Here is a 21,471-nt window from a genome sequence, read left to right as displayed (position 1 = left end):
ACACCACTTGGCCCACAGCAGGTGCACGAGAAGCTGTAAGTATGAATATAAGTATAAAAGCATTTTGGGAGTAGACGTAGCCAGCAAGATACACAGGAGAGCAAATCAGTCATGATTTGCCACTTTATGGCAAAAGTGGAAATCTCATTTAGGGACGTCCGTAGACTGACAGGACAGTCAGAGAATACATCTGGGAAACAATCCTGTGAAGCATACCCAGCTGAGCTAAGGACAAACTCAGTGCACAAATTTCACTCAATGATAAAAGAGGAGGACGCAAACACAGGAGAAGTTCCAGAACACAGTTTTGTTCATTTATCTGTAAGATGAATTTAGGTTAGTGGATTTATGCCTGATTTGAGCAAAGCATCTGGCCTGAAGACACACTGATGAACATTTTAAAATTTGCAGTCACTTCTACGGCCTTCTTTCCTCAAATATTTGGAAGAAGAAGAAATTGAGTCTCTGGAGTCAGATCTAAGTGCAAATTCTGGGTTTGTCAAATATCTACCATATATGGCCTTGACTTCTCTCACCCCTGACCCTTGGGTCCCTCATCTATAGAGAGGGGATGGTCCTCCTGCCTCATAAGTAGAAATAACCACTGACTGGATTCAAGGGCCCAGCACAGCACCTGGCACACCGAGGCTACTCAATCGACAGAACAATGTCAATCGGCCGACATGGCACGGCCGGGGTCCTTAGGCTGGCCTTATCAGGGTATGGAGCTGTTTGGGTATCTGAAGCAAAGTTGGAACCATCAAATTTCCAATTTCCTGAACTTGCAGGGGTCACTCTATGGCTCCTGGAGCAGCCTCAAATCAGAGGCAACGGAGGAGTACATGTGAACCCTTAGGGAAAGGTGCTGCCACACAGCACAGCTGTGAGTGATCTTGCCCCCTACTGGTGACGGGGAGCACTGCAGCCAACACTTTCTTTTCCAGCCAGCTCGTGAAAAAGAAAGAAGAAATATTTCAGGAGTTGTTTGTGCCAAATTCTAGAAACTCTGGGAGATGGAAGATTCTGAGTGGTAACCAGAGAATGGAAATAGCAGGTGTAGAGAATAAGAAAAGCAGGAAAAGGCTGACAGGACAAGGAAGGAACGTGGGCAGTGGCATAAAGTTTTCAAATTGCTGCAGACTTTCCCATCAGCCAAGGTTTCCGATTCAGTCTTTTGGAGATTTTGGGTTTTTTTTTGTCCTGACTCAGATGGTGTCTTTGCTTTTACAATAGAAGCTACTAATGGGAAAGCAGGATCACTTGAAAGCTTACTTTATCGAAATGTATCTAGTCTGACGATGAGGGACACACAAAGAAACCCAATAAATATGTTTTCTCATACGGTGGTCAGTCACAGCTGACAGAGAGGAAATCTGCCCACTCGTTCTGCTCTAGTTATGCAAATAGAACTTGAGGAGAGTGTGCCTTTAAAAGCTCAGCACAGGCTTCAGCAATACAGCAAGGGGAAGGAGAACAAGGCAGACTTACCTCTGTCATGCGGGGCTTGCGGGAGCTGGATGGCACAAGCCTTCCTGTCTCAGGATGCGGAGCTGTGGCCATGGTATATGTTTCTTTGCTCACCTTCTGCTTAGACCTCAGGAGGGACAAAGCAGCTTTAGTGGAAACCCCCGGAAGGTTGGGGTTGTACAAACTTATGCACCAACCAGCGTAAACAGAGGACCTCCTATCTGCATGCTGGATGTGATTTGGCTTAATGTAGTTTAAATAGCACCAACTGACATTAGTGGTCGTGTGGAGGCTGGGGAACTGCAGTACCTTCTTTGAGTCCGTACCTTCTTGCGACTTGGCTGGTCTGGGGGACGTTTCTGACAGAGGCAGCGAGCTGGAAGGTGCCAGTGGAGGGAGGTCAGGTTGTTCCTTGGAATCTTCTTTCTTCACACTCAGTGAGGGCAGCCCTCTTCGGTGAGGCTTAGCGGATGGTTGGGCATATTCCTTCAAAGCCTCTGAGCCTGGGGCCGTCACATGGGACAATGAGGAGTGAGGAAGGGGACTGATTTCCTTTGGGTCAGACGGATCTGAGGATAGGCTGGACAGTGTTTCTAGCTCCCTCCTGGCCTGGCCCTGGCTGCCCAAGTGGGATTTCTCCGGCCTCTTGCCGTCCTCCGTGCTGGTGAGCACCACGCTGCATGGTTTTACCAGCTCAAGTTTTTCATCTGCCTTGGAAGCCTCCTCTTCCTTCACCCGTTTTTGCTGCTGGGTTTCCATGGTAAGTTCAAGGCTGCCAGCTGGTGAAAGGACACGTTTGCTCCCCCCGACCGTTGAAGAACTCCCCTCCGGGCTCAGGACGCTCTCCGAGGACAGGGAGGCGCCTTTTCTTTCGGGCAATGTCACAGGCACTCTCAAGTATGGAGTCGGGAAACCTCTGCTCTGCTCTTCGCTCACCCCAGCCGATCCAGGCCGGACCTCGTACACATCCGTCCCACACACACTTGTCCCTTTGCACGGGGGCTCCTCAAACTTGGGAAGAGTCACGGTTGTGGAGCTGCTCTGGGACTGGGTGACCAGGATCTGGGACAGGGTCGTGTACATGGCACTCCCGTAGGACGGCATGTTGGTCTGAATGCGGACGGGCACAACCAGGGATACCATGGTGTCTGGGCAGGCGGGCAGGGTCAGCGGGGGGGCCGATGTGGGTGCCGAGCAGCTGGCCGGGGGAGCCACGGGGGACAGCTGGACATCACTGCTGTACTCTGTGCTGGGGGAGAGGCCGGCCGTTCCCGTTGCCAGCGGGGCCGGGCTGGTTTTGATCTGGGGCAGACGGCTCTCCACGTCACCGGGGAGCGGAAGTGAGAACTGGGATTGCAGAGGCAGGAAAAATCCAGAAGAGAGTGCCGACGAGGCAGGGTACGGCACGGGAAGAAACGAAGGGGGCTGCCGGAAGGGGAGGCTGGCTGGGTGAGGCATGAGCTGGGGGAGGTGGAGCTGGCCCGGGTGCAGAACGGTGGGCTGGAGGGGAAGTGGCGGGGCTTGAAATAAGGAGGGAGGAAGCGGCGGCATGGAGTACGGGGCGGAGAGGAGGCTGGACATGGCCTGGGTGGAGAAGAATTCTGAAGACTGTCCTGGCTCGTGCTGCAAGAGGGGCTGGAAGGAGAAGAGGGAGACGGGTGGGGGCAGGTAGGGTTTCTCATGCAGGGGGAGCTGGGCAACGGGGTGGTGGAACGCCTGCAGAGCTTCTGTGTAGGGCGGAGTGGACCCCAGCTGGGGTCTGTCCTGCCCCTGGCTCTTGCCTCCCGGGTGCCCGCTGTGCGAGGTGGCCGCCGAGGAAATCTGGGGCAGTGAGCTTTTGGCGGAAGGCTTACTGCATGAGGGCTTTGGTTCCTCGCTCTCCTGTCGTCCCTTGGGGGCGGCCTCTGGCTCAGTTTCTGGAGGCCTGCTCAGAGAGGCCTGTCTCACCAAAAAGCATTTCCTTCTCTCTGGCGGGGCTGCGGGGGCCGCCGGGGCAGCGGGAGCCGCTGGGGCCGGCGCCGAAGAGCCTGTCAGGGACAAGCTGCCGTAGTCGAATGATTTGCTGCGTGTCTCGGTCATGTGGGCGGAGTGGGAAATGTTGGGGCTCTGCTCTGAGGCCGACCTCCGCATCTCTCGGGCGTGCGGGTGGTGGCTGGGGACGGTCAGCATGTGGGTGCCCAAGGGCTTGGGGCGCGTGTCGGACGAGAGCCCGGGGGCCTCGGCTTTTCCGTGGTCATCCCTCTCGAAGGAGGCGGAGCGGCTGGACCCGCTCAGAGAGACACCGCTCTCCTGGCTGGGGCTGCGAGACAGGGGCGCGGAGGACTCGAAGCTGGACTCCCCCGATGACTGGGCCATCTCTGCCAGGCGCAGCCTCTTCTTCTTAGGCGGCAGCTTCTCTGCCGGGAGCTGGGCGAGCGTCTGGCTGCGCTGGGGCCACTGGAATCCCTCTGTCTTCTCGGGCTCCTTGGGAGGTGGCTCAGGCTCCGTGTCTGGCCGGTCGGGCTCCTCCGTCACCAGGATCTCGGGGACCTGGATGTTGGGCTGGCGGACCAGCCTGGGCTGCAGGGAGTGGGCGGAGCGTCCGTGTGGGGCGGGCGGGGGCGAGGAGAACGGGGCCGGGGGCTTGTCTTCCCCTTCCAGGCCGCTGGGCTGCTCCAGGGAGTCGGACTTCTCGAAGGAGCTGGTGTGCTGGATGACGGAAATTTCTTTGGACGTTGTTCTCCTCTCCTTCCCCGACTCGAGACCAGACCCTGGCTTGGGAGTCCTCGGCGGGAAGCCCGCGGGTCCCTCCAGGGAGGGCACTGACTTACTCGGTTCTGCTGGTGACTTGGTGGACTCCAGGGGAAGGTTCCGAGCAGCATCGGACGGCCCGGGGCTGCCAAACTGACTTTTAGTCGACTCAAAGGCAGGCGGCTCTTCCTCATCCCCGAGGCTCTTCTCCTTCCTCCTCTTCCTCAGCGGAGTGAGCTCCAGGGTGGTCCCCAGCTTGTAATGCATCATCTGGGACCAGGGCTCGTGCTCAGCCTGACTCTTTTCGGCTTCTGGGGACACGTGAGCACCTGCAGAGACGGGCTTTGTGATCTGCAGCTCCGAGCAGTAGTACTTCCTGTGGGCTTCGTAATTGTCCCTTTTCTTGTACCGAGCACCGCATATGTTACATTCATAGATCACCCCTTTCGTTTTCAAGCCCTTCTTGGTCTTTTTGGTGAGGTCACTTTCCTTGGGTTCCAGCTCGTCCGCGGGTTTGGAGGCTGTGTCTTTGCTACTGGGCCCGGCCTCCTCGGAACTGTACTCCCCTCCCAAAGGTAGTTCGATGGCCGGCTGGCGCTTGAGCATCCGGGGGTGGGAGGTAAGCACTTGAGTGCTGCGGCTCAGGGCTTCGGACTCGGTGACGTGGTCGTCGAACGAGTAGCTACCTCGGAAGGTGTGATGGGGGGTACTGAGGGTGCAGGTGGCGGAAGGCATTGAGTGGCTTCTCAGCAGAGGCACAGGGGGGGTGGTGCTGGGCGGGTGCTGGAGGCTCAGCAGTGATTGTTCGGGCTTCGTCGTTTTCTCGCCGTGGGACGACAGGGGCTCCCGGTAGAGGCTGGATTTGGGGGACTCCATGCTGCTGCGCCTGGACAGCGAGCTCCTCCTCGGCTTCACGCTGTCTATCTCGCTGGTGTCCACCACGGCCTCGTTGATGGTGATGAGCTTGGTGATGTGCTCTATGACCTGCGTCCGGGGCACAGACAAAGGCACCAGGCTGGGCTTGTCTTCGGTGGACAGCGGCAGGAGGGGCTGCGTGGACGTGGCCGTCAGCATGGCGGTCCGCTGCCCGATCCGCCCGCACTTGCCGAAGATGATCTCGGCATAGGACCTGGCGTTGGTGTTCGGGGGGCTGACCTGCTGCTCGGCGCTCTCAGAGCGGGAGAAGTATCCAGACTCCGTGCTCCCTTTGCTGCCCGGGCTCAGAAACGCCTGCTCGTCCATCACCTTTTTCCTCTCACTCAAGCGGAGGGCCAGCTTCTGCTTTATCGTGTGGGTGTCTTCGGGTTTCTGGCTCAGGGGGTGTTCGGAGGAGGGTTCCGAGAACGGGGTGGGGTCCTCGAGCGACGGGGCTGAGCTGGACTGGGACAAGGAACAGCGGTCGTGACTGGAGCCCTGGCTCCCAGAGCTGTACAAGCCGCTGGACAGGAGGGGGTGCTTGGGCCTGGGGGAGAGCTCTGTGGGGTGGGCAGACGTGGTGCCTGTTTCCTCTTCTGAGTCTGTGCTTTCCCCCTCGGTGGGCTCCTCGAACTCCTCCCCTGGGATCCTCTCCATCTCCAGCCCCGGGGGGTACATCTCGCCGCCCACCCCGGAGGCCAGGCCGGCTTTGATGCGGTGGGCGTGGGACTTCCTGTGCTTGTACAGGTTACTCTTGGTCTTGAAGGAGAAGCCGCAGGGGCCGCAGGGGTAGGGCCTCTCGCCCGTGTGCGAGCGGATGTGTTTCTGGAGCACGCTGGGCTTGGCGCAGGGCCGGCTACAGTACTGGCATATGTACTTGCCGGGCTTCTGCGGCTTCCTCTCTTTCTTGGGCGCCTCTTCTGGGGGCTTCAAGGTGACCTGGGAGGGACGGGGCACAAAGACTTTGGGGATGCCAGGCAGGTCCTCGGGGGGGATGATGGAAGCGTGGGAAGGCAGGAGCTGGCTCGGAGGATGGAGCCCAGGGGTCACGAAGGAGCTTGAGGGTCCAGGTCTCATGGGGTCGACCAGCTGCCACGCGGACCCCTCCAGGAGATGCTCCGGTTTGCCGGGCGACATGAATGCTGGTGTCAGAGGGTGCTGCGGAAGCTTCGAGATGGGGACGGAGGTTTCAGTGGAGGACCTCTTAGGGCCTGTTTTCTCCTGAGAGCCTTCCCTAAGAACCGACGAGGGGCCCGGGAAGGGCTGCGGGGCGAGGAGCTCTTGGAGGGGGCCCTCTGGGGTGGCAGTCGTGCCGCTGCCTGGGTACGGGGCACTGGACGAAACACTGGCCTGCACGGCCTCTCCTTTGGTCAGCCGCTTCCGGGGACTTCCCTCAGCCTTCTTGGTGCCCTTGACACTTTGTTCAGGATCCATGACCTCCACAGAGACTTCAGATGCTATTCAGGGAGGGTCGGGGCAGGCTGCATTTATGAATAATCCAAGTGTCCCAAGGAGGCGTCTGGCTTTGGCCACATTGGTCAAGAGCTGCCGGAAGCCAAACCCAAGATGGGCTTTGGGAGTTTTGTTTTTTGTTTTTTTGTTTTTTTTTTTTTTTTTTTTTTTGCGAGTGTCACTGGCTGCGAGCGGACTCGGAGGAGGTCATCGGGGCCCAAACTATTCACACTGGTGAGGCATGGCCCTCTACTTCGAAGACAGAAAATGCGCCAGCACTTTCTGCCTGAATGTCTGTCCTGGAAACGTCATGAAGGATGTCAACGTTGCCATCCTAGTGTTTCAGTTGGCAGTGGCAAATGGCCACCCACGAGTCCCCTGTGTGCTATGCGAACGGTTGGAGGCTGGAGACATCTGTGTGCACGGCCCGATCATCCCTGGTCCCCGCACTAGACAAGCCACGCTGGGCGCCTCGGGCAGCTCCGGCCGGCCCCTGCTCCCCTCTGGTCCCGTGTTGGAGATCAGTGGCCGCAGAGGGGAATTCACGCTCTTCTGTTTGACAAAAGCACACACAGAGAAATACACACACAAGAGAAGAGACAGTTACTGCAACTTATCCATGGCCCGTGCAGCGGGAGTCTGTGAGATGTGCTGATATCCCTACAAGGTTAACCAGGGAGGTTCGACCAGAAGTCACAGCCCCTGACTCTAAGCACCCAAGCAATGGTCCGAACCTCCCTCACCCGCATTCACGGTGGTGTTGGGTGACTCGAATGTCACCTGTGGTGTTCTGGGAACTGCAGGGCAGTTGGGGATGGGAGGCCTCTGAGGCAGGGTCAGCTTGCGAAGCCTCAGCTGCCCAAGCTGTAAAATGGGATAATATCAAGTCCTGCCTCAACTGTGCTTCAGGGCCGTGATGGAGTCCAACATGTTAGTGGATATAGATGCCACGAGACAAAGGTGGGTTTGTCCTACAGCTGGTCCTCCTGTGGTGCAGGGGGAGGTGCCAGTGTGTTATTCGGGGATGAGCTTTCCAAGGGATAGGTTTTTCTCGGGTTAGCGTTATTCTCTCTCTGGCCCTGGGCTCTGAAGGTGGCCAGGAGGGGCACGATTCACGGCTTGCGTCTCCCTTGCTGACCCAAGCCTGGGTTTCATGCTGAAGGTAAAACCACCACCCCAGGCTGTGGAGGCTCACAGTCTAACACGGCCATGACTACTCCATCAAGAAATAGTTAGGAGGATCATTCTGGCAGGTTCCTCCAGTTTTTCCTAGCAGTCAAAGAGGAAAGGGAGATGTGGTCCGTCACAGAGTCCCTACAGCCAGAGAGGAAGAAATATCTAAGTTCTTTGCAGGAAGCAAAGTCTTGCTTGGAAACAGCTTTCTCATGTGGCACTTCAGACAGGGGCAGTGAATGGTGCACAAGGTCACCTCCGTCTTCAAACGACATCCCCCCGGCAAACAGAGTGACTGACTTTTGCCAACAGAAGGTCACAATGCAGCCAGGGCTGTTCTTTGAACAAGTCAAAGGCCTCCTGCAACTCAGGCAGAGGAGGCATCCTCACAGGGCAGGCTGAGTGTGGGGAAGGCAGACGAGTCTCGTTTCTCATACCACCATCAGTAGGGTGGCCAGGTAAGATATCACCCAAACTGGGGCATTTTTGAGAGTGAGAGAGGCACTATTACCAACTATGGAGCGGCAATGGGAACCAACCAGGGCTGTCCCAGGCAAGCCGGAACAAATGGTTCCCTTATAATCAATAGTCACCTTTGTGACTCAAACCAGGCACAAGCGCTGTCTCAGGGTGCCTGCTACAAACTTTTCAGCTTTGCTCTGGGGGCTGAAATCCCACTATGGCCTCCTAATGGATTCTTAGAGACTGGGTGTCTAGTCAAATCCCCTCACTTGACACATGAGGAGGTTGAGGCTAGAAGGATAATGTGATTTTCCCTTAATCTTGCACAGGGATGGCAAGCGGGGCCAGAACACCCTGTGCCTCCCAACCCCTGGTCAGGGCTCGTCCCTCAATGAATAAATGCCCTCTACGCCTTCTGCGGCTCAATGGACACAGCAGTCTATGGCTCCATGTTCCATGAAAGTGCTGGCTTGGCCCCAAGGGGCACGGCCATATCCCTGGAGAGTATCTGCAGGTGTCTAGAGGCTTAACAGCAAAGGAGGTATTCCAGCTTTCATTCTGACCTTGCTGTGGCTGCTGGAAAGGAGAAATGGGGAGCCCAGCTAAGGCTGAGAAGAACACCATGATGGCATTACCCAGGGCCTCGCTTATCTGACCTAAGTTAGGACGAGGCAGAGAGGTCATTTGCAGTGCGGACAGAGAACTATTCTCCTGGCTGGAACTCCTGGGCCTGGTTGTACCTGGTGGGGACCCTTGGGTGCTGTGTGTGGATCATAGAGGGTCTACTAAACTTACTGTTTCTATTGACCCGTTCATGCAAGGATGTCAAAGCATCCCCCAAATACTAGCTACTGGTAAGCTTTGCTTCTTCCGGTGGATGGATGGAACCCTGTGGCATGACTGAGTCTGAGCGGGGGTCAGTTGGCCAAGGAGGACACTAACATTGTTGAGCCCTATGGTCCTCCCTTCTCTCCAGGGGTAGGTGGGGAAGCGTCCCAACAGGTGAGGTTTGGAGCAGCTCGCAGGCCAGGTAGGAGGGGTGGGTGGATGAGGAAGACAGTTAGGTGACTGTTGTGTCATCAGGTGACTCACTGGGCCGGTACCACATGCCCAGGGTCAGCAGCCAGCCTCTACCTGTGAGCTGGGCCTGGTGCTTTTTTTTTTTTTTTAATTTTTTTTAACGTTTATTTATTTTTGAGATAGAGAGAGACAGAGCATGAATGGGGGAGGGTCAGAGAGAGAGGGAGACACAGAATCCGAAACAGGCTCCAGGCTCTGAGCTGTCAGCACAGAGCCCGACGTGGGGCTCGAACTCACAGACCGCGAGATCACGACCTGAGCCGAAGTCGGACGCTTAACCGACTGAGCCACCCAGGCGCCCCGCCTGGTGCTTTTATAGAGAGGGCCCTTCTGCCTGCACTCTCTGAGGGAGGAGCAACCAGGGCATGTCCACACCATGGAGTCAGTAAGGCCTGTGAGCCGGAAGGCCCATCCTTTCCCTCTTCAGCAGGGTACCTGAGCCACGGGGGACGATGACCAGTGCAGAGCCACACTTGCCCTCAGGCTCCTGGGCCAGTGCTCTGTGCTGCCTTGATTGTACCTCATGACAGGTCTGAGTTGCTTAATACAAGGGGCAGTGGGAGGGGGCAGCTGGAACCGCGGGTATAGACATGGGGCAAGCCTTCGAGAACTAAGAAGGCTTCAGTCTTGGAATGGACTGCAATTCAGACTGGCATGAACACGTTCTTAACATTTTAACTCCTTTAGAAGGTCCATGTCTTTTATTTTTTTAGTGTTTCATTTATTTTTTGAGAGAGAGAGAGAAAGAGAGCACAAGTTGGGGAGGGGCAGAGAGAGAGGAGGACAGAGAATCTGAAGCAGGCTCTGCGCTGACAGGCTGACAGCAGTGAGCCCGACGTGGGGCTCAAACTCATAAACTACGAGATCATGATCTGAGCCAAAGGCAGATGCTCAGCTGGCTGAGCCACCCAGGCACCTCTAGAAGGACAATTTCTAATCACTGTGACCAAGTGACACAAAGAAAATGGTTCTTTTATCCCTTCTATGCTGAGGGTACGTGTAAAATTTTAATATAAACTTGAAGTAACAGAGAAAAAAGCTGCTTCTCCAGAGAATTGGTACCTGTCAAAGTCCTGACATAAGGTCAGAGGCAGAGGGTTTTGCTGACAGGGTCCAGGAGCCTGGCTAACTGTGGCCAGAGGGAGGAAAGGCATCACCTGATGATGGTGGCAGAATGGCCATGGGGTCCGTGTTGTCTGCCACTAAGGCCACAGCCCTCAGAGAGCTCTGGCTTAGAAGCCAGCTTCGAACCATAAGGAGAAACTGAACTTCAAGAGCCAGCAAGTTAGCATATCAGACAACTCAGCCTCCACTTCTGGAAGCTTCCATAAGTCTAGCTGTCAGCTCAACAGGGAAGAGAGCAGGGTGCTGGGGCTGGAGACCCACAAAGCATTAGAATATCCTCTGCAGACTCGTGTAAGTGTAACCACATGCTAAATTCCTAGAAGGGGAAATACTTGGCCAAGAGGAATTTACCCTGAAGCTTTTGCTGGGTCCTGACAAATAGCTCTCCCCAAGGCACAAATTTACACACCCGCCAGTTGCGTGTGAGGACTGTTTCTCCAAACTCTTTCCTACCTAGAATATAACCAAACTCTTTAACATTTCCTAACATGAGAGGCAAAATAGTTGTGTTAGCTTCCTCCTGCTGCTGTCACAAACTATCACAAACAGTGCCTTAAAACAACCCAACTTAACCATCTTATGGTTCTAGAGGTCAGAAGTCTGACATGGGTTTTCATTAGGCTAAAATCAAGGTAGGGCTATGTTCCCAAACTTCTTCTTGCCAGGGGCTCCAGGGAAGAATCGCTTTTATTACCAGGCACTTCTAGAGCCTGCCTGCATCCCTTGGCACAGGGTCCCTTCTGTCCTCAAACCCATCCAGCAATGGGGGCCATATCCTTCTCACACTGAATCATGAATACTGACTACCCTGCCTCTCTTTTTCCCTTGTAGGGACTCTTGTAATGACATTGGGCCCACCTGGATAATCCAGGCTCATGTCCTACCTGCAGACTCTTAATTTAATCACACATGCAAAACTCATTTGGCCACAAAAGGTAACATACTTACAGGTTCAGGGATTAAGATGTGTGACATCTTTGGGGGTCATTATTCTGCCGACCACAATGATATCTTATTTTTCTTACATCTGTGTTTCTTGATGTCTAGTGAAGCTTAGGGTTCTGCATAAACTTATTAACCCATTATTTCATTCAGGGGATTATCTTTCATATCCTTTGTGTATGTTTCTAAAAATTATATTTTTCTTATTGGTTTATGTAAACTCTTTAGATACTGGGCATTTTCATCCTTTTTATAACTAACTGCAAATATTTCTATTTAGCGGTAGTCTTTAACTTTTCTCAACAGAAAAGTTTGGTTTCTACATGGTCAAATGCAGAGTCAGTCTTTCCCTTTTGGACTTTTAGATTTCACGTCCAAGATTATTTTCTAGAATGTCACCTGATTTCTTCTGGTTCCTCTATGGTTTAATTTTTTTCTTTCCTCCCTCTGCCCCTCCACTCTTCTGTTCCTCCATTCCTCACTCCCTCCATCCTTCCCTCTTCTGCTTACTTCCTTTCCATTGGATCTTGGTTCCATTTGGCATTTATTTTTGTATAAGGAATGAAGGAGGGTCAAGCTTAATTTTTTTTCCAATACAGGTATCCAGTTGTCCTAACATCATTATTGATGTTAAGACATCAATATTAAGAATCCACCTCACCCCTCTGAAATGCCCTGGGACATTTTCTAAAAGCACAGGTTCTAACCCCATTCCAGATCCACCAAAACAGAAGCTCTGGGAAAAGGGCCCCAGAATCCACATTTTTACAAATCTCTCCATGTAAATCTGACATACACTGTTCTTTTCTTTTCTTTTTTTTTTAATATTTTTTTAATGTTTATTTATTTTTGAGACAGAGAGAGAGACAGAGCATGAATGGGGGAGGGGCAGAGAGAGAGGGAGACACAGAATCTGAAGCAGGCTCCAGGCACTTAGCCATCAGCCCAGAGCCCGACGCGGGGCTCGAACTCACGGACCGCGAGATTGTGACCTGAGCTGAAGTCGGACGCTTAACCGACTGAGCCACCCAGGCGCCCCTACACTGTTCTTTTCTACAGAAAAACTCCTCTAAGTGCCTCTTATAACTAATCACCTTGCCTCTAGGCTCCCAACCTTCCCCACAACACCCCACCATTCACTGTGGGAAGAGAAATCTCTTCGGTTGCCAACCTCACCCAGCCTTTCCCTCTGTCAAGAACTCTCAATAGCTCCCCACTGTAGGGAGATTTCAGCCATGGGCATGTCAGCTCCAACAGGCCCCACCCCACTTTCCCAAGCCTTCTCTCTCCACCCTGCACTTTTCACTGTGCATCACCTCTAACTGGCATGCTCTTGACCTCTCTGCGTTTACACACTGCTGTTGCCCAGGGAACAGGGAAAGGAATCTGAATGCTAATCCCACAGAGGAGTTAGGGAATGCTTCCCAGAAGAAGTTGTGTTTGAGCTGGGCCTTGAAAGATGGGGAAAATATTGATGGCTAGATTTGGAAGGAAAGGATTCTAGTCTAGGAGGGAGGTACAACGTATGCAGAGCACGGGAGGCTGGAACGTTGCCACAGGGAATGTTGAGTTTGTGGCCTCTGCCCCAGCCAGGGCTTTGGGGCCCCCGAATCCAGAGTGTCTGGGCAAGGACCCCACACTGTGCTGGGGTGAGTTCAGGGCACAGGCAGGAGCTTCCACACATTCCCTCCTACGTCCTAGAATAACAACAACAAAAAGGCCCAAACTGTGAAGGCTCAGTTGTGCCACACATCTTGTAAGTGAGCTGGGGTTAGTACTGGCCCTCGGCCCTTGGAAAGCAGGTGGAGGGCACAGTCCATCCCATTGGGTGGCCAGAGGCAACTTCTTGGCTGGATCAGGTTTTCAGAGCAACCACACACACATGCACGCTCTGGCCTGGATTCACTCATGGAAAATAGGTACTACCAGGGTCTGACGGACTGCCTATGTTGGGATGAAGTTTTCCACTAACCTAATATGTCAGCTAGGGGGGCTTCCTTAAGAAGCCCAGGATGTCAGGCCTGTGGCTTAACCAGTTCAACAGCATCTTCCCAGCAAACCTGTCTCTCCCGGACTGGACAGAGACTAGGCATTATTCATCTTCCTATTTCTAGTGCCTGGCACTGGCCCCAGCACTGAGTAAAATATCGAAAATAGTTTCAAAATACTTAAATGAGCATCTACCATGTCCCCAGGCTATACTAAAGATTAACATATTGATCCTCACTCAGGTCCCCGTTTTTGCAGATGAGAGGACCAAGCAAGGCTCCACAAAGTGACACTCATTGCTTCAGATAACACAAGAAAGGGCAGAGGCAGGCTTTGAACCCCGAGAGCAGACTGCCACCCAGCAACCCCCCCCCCCAAGAGTGCTGACCTTGGTCACAAGGGCCCAGATGGATTTCATCTTCCTTCCCAGAGCCCCTCCAGGAAGTCTTCCTGGTTAACTACAGCCACCTCCATTTGCACCAAATTCTCTTCCCCATGTGTAAACCACTCTGCATGAGTCTGTTCACTTCAGGGCTGCGTTTCTTGATAAATGCTTTCCCTCCAGTGAGTAGTACATTATTCACTGTCTGGGAGGCTCCCAAATCATTTCCCTTGGATGACTGTGGTTTCCGCAAGCCTACTTTTCTCTCTCCTCCTTCCTAACCCCAAGACCCAGACAGGGCTTGAATTTCTGCTCACTGGTCAAAGAGCAAAGTCTATTCATAAGAAAGAGAAACCTAGGCATTCCCGGGTGAGTTACACCAGGCTGCTGCTTGTATTCCTTTTAGAGCACCCAGGGACCAAGGTGGAACTGACATCAAAGGGCGGACAAGGTCTCCAGCAACATCCCTGAGGAAAGCAGGAACATGTTTTACAGTTAAGACCAAGAAATAATGCAGACAGGACTCTGCTCCATTAGACCCGGGGAAGGCCAGACTTAGTCCTGAGTATGTGCGGTTGTGACAACTCAGGCATGAGTCCTAACCAGTGTCCTGTGTCTAGGCTGACAGCTGAACTCGTAACATGTGTTGGGGCTTTCCGCCTGTTCCACACAATAGCTCTATCAGGCAGGGACCATTGCCATTTTCATGTTACAGATGAGGACACGGGCACAGAATCACGAAGCTGGTAATGGCACAGCCAGAACCTGAACCTGGGCCATTGGGTGATCTCTGCAGTGGACACCCTTTAAGGCAGCAGAGTCCTGGAAGACAGAACTTGGATTCCAGTCATAGTCCTAACACATGGGTAAGTAAACGCTATTCTTAGCAGCCTTCCTTGCCATCATGTGGGCTGGCCTTGTTAAGAGCTTTGTTTCCCCCTTTTATCTAGAAAAGTATCTACAATGTTTAAGTCTTGCACCCATTGACGTTGAAAATGAACCACAGTCAGGGGCTGTAGTCTGGCCTCCATAAGGGTCTGGTGAACCCCCAGATGCTTGTAGTTCATTAATCTTCTAAGTTCTCTATTGTTATAAATCTCGTTATCTATCCACTTACCTAACTCAGCATTTATGTATATCCACCTTGTTTGGTAAAGATTAAAAGAGGTTTCTGGATGCCGGTGAGAGCTGGTGAGCCTCTGAACTTAACTCGACCTGCTTATCTAAGTGGTCCAGGCAGTACTTGTGGGTCAAAGGGCTTAGGGAAGAATGAGCCTGAAGCGAGAGCTGGGCCGGGTCGGGCAGACTTGTCTTCTGGCCGTTGCGTTCTGCCAGTCTGTCATCAACACTGCCTAGGAAACACCTGCACTCCACATTTGGCCGTGGCCTGCTCTCTCATTAGTTTACAGCAGGTCTCTAGCTGTCCCTTGGATGGTTTTTTTGTTTCTACACAAATGACCATGGTATAAAAGGCACTCTTGTCTACAAGCCTCCTGGGTTGTTAAGGTTCTTTGGTCTACTATGAAGGGCAATTGATAGACTACACTATAACACACACACACACACACACACACACACACTATAGAATAAACTATATAAAGAAAAATGACCAGGGAGACTGGGCAGCATATATGGTGCATTCTAAAATTGGACAATGACAAAAGTAGGGACTACCTGTGGTCCATATCATTCTTGCCCACATGGCAGGATGAATGTAACTGTACTAGCAGTGATATGGGAGTTACAATGATCATCTTACAACTCATTTGTTCATTTATTCACTCAGTCTGCAAGCATTACATGGGCCTTCTCAATGCCAGACCAGCAATATGAAAATAGACATAAATTATAGACTTTACTCTAAAGTTACAGTAATCAACACAGTATGGTACCAACACAAGAAGAGACCAAACAAAAAAATCATCAATGGAAACAACAAGGTAATGAAACAGACTCCCTCATATATAATTACCTGATTTGTAACTAAGGTGCTATTATATTTGGTGGGGGAAATAATAGTCTTTTCAATACATGGTGCTGAAACAACTGAATATCTATGCAGGAAAAAAAAAATGAACCTTGGGCCCTACCCCTACCATACACATAAGTTAACATGAAAAGATGATCAGCCTTGATACAAAAGATTAAGTGATAAAGCTAATAGAAGAACACACAAGAGGGGCGCCTGGGTGGCTCAGTCTAAGCGTCCGACTTCAGCTCAGGTGACGATCTCACGGTCCATGAGTTCGAGCCCTGCATCGGGCTCTGGGCTGATGGCTCAGAGCCTGGAGCCTGCTTCCGATTCTGTGTCTCCCTCTCTCTCTGCCCCTCCCCCATTCATGCTCTGTCTCACTCTGTCTCAAAAATAAATAAACTTTAAAAACAAAAAATTAAAAAAAAGAAGAAGAATACACAAGAATATATTATCATGAACTTGGGGCCAAGAAAGATTTCTTACACAGTTTACAAAATGCATAATCACATCATCATAAAGGAAAGGATTGGTAAATTGGGCCTCATTAAAATGAAAAACTTCTGCAGAAAACTTTCTGAACTTTGGCAAAATCCTCAGAGCCAAACACCCAACTTCTGTTCATCAGAACGTAATAGAGTAAAAATACAAACCACAGACTGGGAGAAGATATTTGTGATACTTATTCAACAAAGGACTCATCTAGAATATAGGAAGTCCTAAAAATGAGTTTAAAAAGGCAGACAACCCAATTAAAAATGGCCAAAATTAACTCAAAATGTATCAAAGACCTAAACATAAGAGCTAAAACTATAAAACTCTTAGGAGGAAACATAGGGGGAATACTTCATGATATTGGATTTAGCAATGATTTCTTGGATATGACACTAAAAGAACAGGCAATCAAAGTAAAAATAAGCTGGATTTAATCAAAATTTAAAACTTTTGCGCAGGACAGGACATAATCAACGAGTGAAAAGGCAACCTATAGAATGGGAGAAAATATTGGCAAATCATGTATGTGAGAAGGGGTTAGTATCGAGAATACATAAATAAATCCTACATCTCAAGAACAAAAACCAAAAAACCAGATTAAAAAATGAACAAAGGACTTGAATAGACATTTCTCCAAAGGAGATATACAAATGGTCAACAAACAGGAAAAGATGTTCAATATCACTAATCATTAGGGAAATGTAAATCAAAACCATGAGATATCACATCACACACATTGGGATAACTACCCTACAAAAACAAAAAACAGAAAATAGCAAGTGTTGGTGAAGATGTGGAGAAATTGGAACCATTGTGTACTGTTGATGGGAACGTATAATGGGATAGCTTTTATAAAACCGTACGGCACTTCCTCAAAAAAATTAAAAATAGGATTGCCATATGATCTGGCAATTCCACTTCTGGGTATAAACTCCAAAACACTGAAATCAGAGTCTCAAAGAAGTATCTGTCCACTCATGTTCATAGTAGCATTATTCACAACAGCCGAAAGTTGGAAGTCACCCAAGTGTTCACTAGGGATGAATGGATAAACAAAATGTGGTATATACATCAATGGAATATTATCCTGTCCACCTTAAAATGGAAGGAAATTCTCACACATTCTACCACGTAGATGAACTTTGAGGATATTATACTAAGTGAAATAAGCCAGTCACACAAAAAGAGAAAGAAGTCAGTCACAAAAACGAACAAAAACAACAAATACTGTATGATTCCACTTATATGAGATACTCGAATAGTCAGATTCTTAAAGACAGAAAGAATGGTGGCTGACAGGGGCTGGGGACGGGTTGAAAAATTGTTGCTTAATGAGTATAGAGCTTCAGTTTTGCAAGATGAAAAGAATTCTGGAGATTCATTCACATTGCACAACAATGTGAAAATCCTTAACACTACTGAACTTCAAAAACAGTTAAGAAGGTAAATTTTACGTTATATGTATTTTACCACAACTTTAAAAAATGGCAAAAGGTTTGAACAGGCATTTAAAAAAACAGGTTATCTAAGTGGTCAATAAGCATATGCAAAGGTATCAGCACCATTACTCATTAGGGAGATATAAATTAAATCTACCCCCCGCTCACCAGAATGACTAACACGAAACAGACAAAAGGGTACCAAATGTTGGCAAGGATGTGAGGCAACTGAACTCTTCTTGTCCACCGTTGGTGGGAAGGTAAGTAGACACAACCGCCTGGACAACTGATAGGCAAAATCTTCCATGCCAAACACACCCCCGCCCCATGACCCCAAAATTCCACTCCGAAGAAGATATCCTGCATAAGCGCATATATCTATCCATCATAAAACACAAACGAGAATGTTCATAGCAGCTTTATCCATAATAGCCAAAAACTAGAAGAAACCTAAATGCCAGCAACGAATAGAATGGATGAATAGATTGCAGCATATTCATACAAGAATTATTACATAGCAATAAAAAAGAACAAAGTTCTGCTACAGAAAAAGTATAGATGGACCTCACAGATATAATAATAAGGAATTCAGACACAATAGACTATATACTGTATAATTCCACTTAATTGAAGTGTAAGAATAGGCAAGACTAATTTTATGGTATTAGAAATCAGAATAGTGGTTAGTTTAGCTCTGGTGGGGCAGGTGGATACTGACTAGGAAGGGAAATGCAGGAGATTTCTGGGGTGATGGAAATGTTCCATATATCGATCTGGTTATGTATATATTTCATAAGTGTATATATGTAAGAACTCTTGGCATTGTATACTTCAGATGTGTGTACGTAATTGTATGTATGTTATGACTCAATTAAAAAAAAAAAAAGACATGGACTTTGCGCCTAAAGATACAAAGCCTATAAGGAGAGAGACACAAATAAAACCAGGTAATAAGGTGGGGTAGATGCCATGATGGTAATAGACTGAGTACAGGTTGGGGGTGGAGCGAGAGTTCCTGAGGGTAGGCTTTAGGGAAGGTACATTGGGCTCTGAAGGACGAAGGGATTTCGCCACGCAGAAAAGTCCAAGTGTGGGTTAGTGTGGCAAAGGCAGGACGGTGCTGAGGTGAACCTCGAGCGTGTGAGGAGGCAGGCAGTCCAGCACTGCTAGAAGGTCAGGTCTTCAGAGCACAGGGGTGGGGGAAGCCACTGAGGACACGAATCAAATAAGGCTTCTGATCTGTTTGTTTCAGTGAGCTCTCCATAAACATCTGTTGAACGAATGAATGAGCCTTCCCACAGTCGTGACACATCTGATGCCTGGAGTCACAAAATAGGTGTGCTGTGTGGCAGCAGGTACTGATGCGACGCAGTACTTGTGCGGCCGTGGAGTCCCATTTCTTCTAAAATTATTAATCTCCCCAAAGTCTAGTATCTTCCAGGCCCCAGAGTTTGAAACCATCCTCACTCAGTTATGGTACTGACTCCCTGCTATGAAAGCTGAGTAACTTTTTGTCACTTTTTGTTACTTCTCCCCAACTTCCTTCCAGCCATCCCACCATGTTTGACAGTCACATCTTGGTTGTTTTCTTCGCAGTTGCCTTTAACATCTTCCAATAATCTTAAAGGGCTGTTTCCTTGTCTGTCAGCTTTAGATAATATCTCTCCACTATCTGTCGTGAACAATGAAGAAACGTGTATGCACTCTCTTCTTTCCACCTCCTTTCCTCTGCCTACTCCCAAATTTTTGTTAGTTATATATTATTACTCTTCCATTGCCAACTTTCATAGCACGCTTCTTCTATAATTAAGCCTAGCCTATAGACTTGGGTGAATTTTAAAAATTGAAGCTAATCAACAATATGATTGTGAAGATACCACTCCCTGGGGAACCACTTAGTATGAATGGACTCAAGAAAAAGAAATGTAATTCCACATGACTGAAACTTCGTGACGAGAAAAGTCTACCATAAGTCAAGAACCAACCCATCTTCCTCTGAAGTATTTATGGCTTCCTTCACTTCTTCTTGAATTGCACGTCATCACCTTTTTGGATTCCTTTTTTGATTGAGAGAAATAACTCCAGGAGGTTTTCATTTTCATGTTTTTCCCCAGAAAAATACAGATGACTGAGTAATGAGCTTTCTGAACTCTTACACATAAAAAAATATTTTGATGTCAAAGTTCGAGAGGATAGAATTTGTAGTTCAAAATCAATGTCCTCTACAGTTTTAAAGGCACTGCTCCACTCTCCTTGGGCATCTTGTTTTACTGAAGAGAAATGCCGATGTAAGATTTCATTCTCTCTGGAAGCTTTTTGTTTTTCATTGTTGATATTCCGACATTTCAACAAGATAGGTCTAAATGTTCCTTTTCATTAATTCCTATCTTGAATTCAATCTCTAGGTGTTTCTTCCACTTGGGAAATTTCTTTTGTTATATTGCTGACTATTTCTATCCCCCCCTCTCCCTCTGCCATTGTATGTGGTTTCTGCTTCTAGATCTCCTATTTGATGGATATGGAACCTCCAAATCTGGTCTCTATGGATATAAATTTTTTTTCTCCTGGATGTTTTGCTCTACATTCTGGGATATTAGTTTTAACTTCTAGATGATCAACTTGGCCTTCATCCGTATCAATTGTGTCATTCATTCCACCCACCGAATTTTTTTCAGGAGTTGTAGTTTTAATTTTCAATAATTGTTTCCTTTCCTCTGAGTATTTCCTATTTTTCCCTATTATTTCCTATTTCTCTGATTATTCCATTTCAGAGCAACTGGTTCCTTACTGTTGCATGAAATAATCTCAATTATGGCCAGGGATACTAACGATTATTTATTTTAGGGGCCTCTTATTTTTGAACAATCTGCTTCATCTGGAATGAGCTCTTCTTTTTTCTTTTTTCCATTTTAGGCCATCTCCTTCTGCTATTTTTCTTCCCCCCTCATGTTTGGTCATCCTGGTTGTCCATACGTATCTGTGAATGCAGGACTACATTGTGAATTTGGTATACGTGCCAGGATACAAGTTCTGGCTCCTGCAACGAGGACCCGTCTGTAAGAGTGGCTTAGATAAGACAGGGGTTGATTTCTGTCTTGTGTATGCCTGAGTGTAAGTGGCCATGGGCTGATATGGTGGCTTCACAGTGTGAGTCTCTTTGCACTTGCTCCTCTGTCATCCACAGCATTTGGCTTCCAACTTCCACCATCGTGTCTACATTCTGGTCAGCAGGAAAGGGAAAAGGGATCGCAAGGCTGGGAACTGGACACATTATTTCAGGTCTCAGTAGCCACATGGCCCCCCCTCACTGCCAGAAGGCCTTGGAAATGCAGTCCGTAGCTGGGTGGCCATGTGCCCTGAGCAAATATTTATCACTACAAAGACGAGGAAAAGGATATTGATGCAACAATGAACCGGAGAGGGCTTCCTGTGAGGCTTCTGGTCTATTTTTCTGACAGGTTTGTCCTTGAATATGATAGTGAGATCATGAGCCCATCCTACTGGGGGGGTGGGGAGGGGTTCTAAGCAAGAGGGTGGAGGATTATGATGGCAAGTCTCCCTGTAAGGACTATGGGGAGGAAGGCAGCTAGGGGACTCCTGAAGTGGGTGTGGTGGTAGATTTCACTGGAGGCAAGACTGCCCACGCCACCCACGTGCTCCCTGCTCCCACACTGGGTTGGCAGGGAGTCTGTATTCCCTCAGCTGGGCTTCTCTCAGACCCTGGCCCCATCGCTTTTTTTTATAGTATGTCTAAGATTGGGATGGCCTGCCACTGGCCACCTTCTTCCCCACGTAGAAGGCGAGAGGGGTTGAGCAATCACTCAGGTCTTTGGGGTCTCCTGCTCTGA

General features: G+C 49.5%; 1 protein-coding gene across 1 annotated transcript in view; it reads right to left on the bottom strand.

Moving 5' to 3' along the window:
- The window catches only part of HIVEP3 (HIVEP zinc finger 3), a 95,326-nt gene that overhangs the window by 52,827 nt on the left and 21,028 nt on the right, over positions 1-21,471 (bottom strand). The window contains 1 exon segment of the mRNA XM_049617390.1: positions 1,489-7,116. Within this exon segment, the coding sequence (XP_049473347.1) occupies positions 1,489-6,546 (5,058 nt within the window). The 5' untranslated portion in view covers positions 6,547-7,116.

Source organism: Panthera uncia, assembly GCF_023721935.1.
Source record: "Panthera uncia isolate 11264 chromosome C1 unlocalized genomic scaffold, Puncia_PCG_1.0 HiC_scaffold_4, whole genome shotgun sequence".
Lineage (NCBI taxonomy): Eukaryota > Metazoa > Chordata > Mammalia > Carnivora > Felidae > Panthera > Panthera uncia.
The sequence above is the reverse complement of the archived record's forward strand: the minus strand, read 5'-3'. Positions and strand labels throughout refer to the sequence as shown.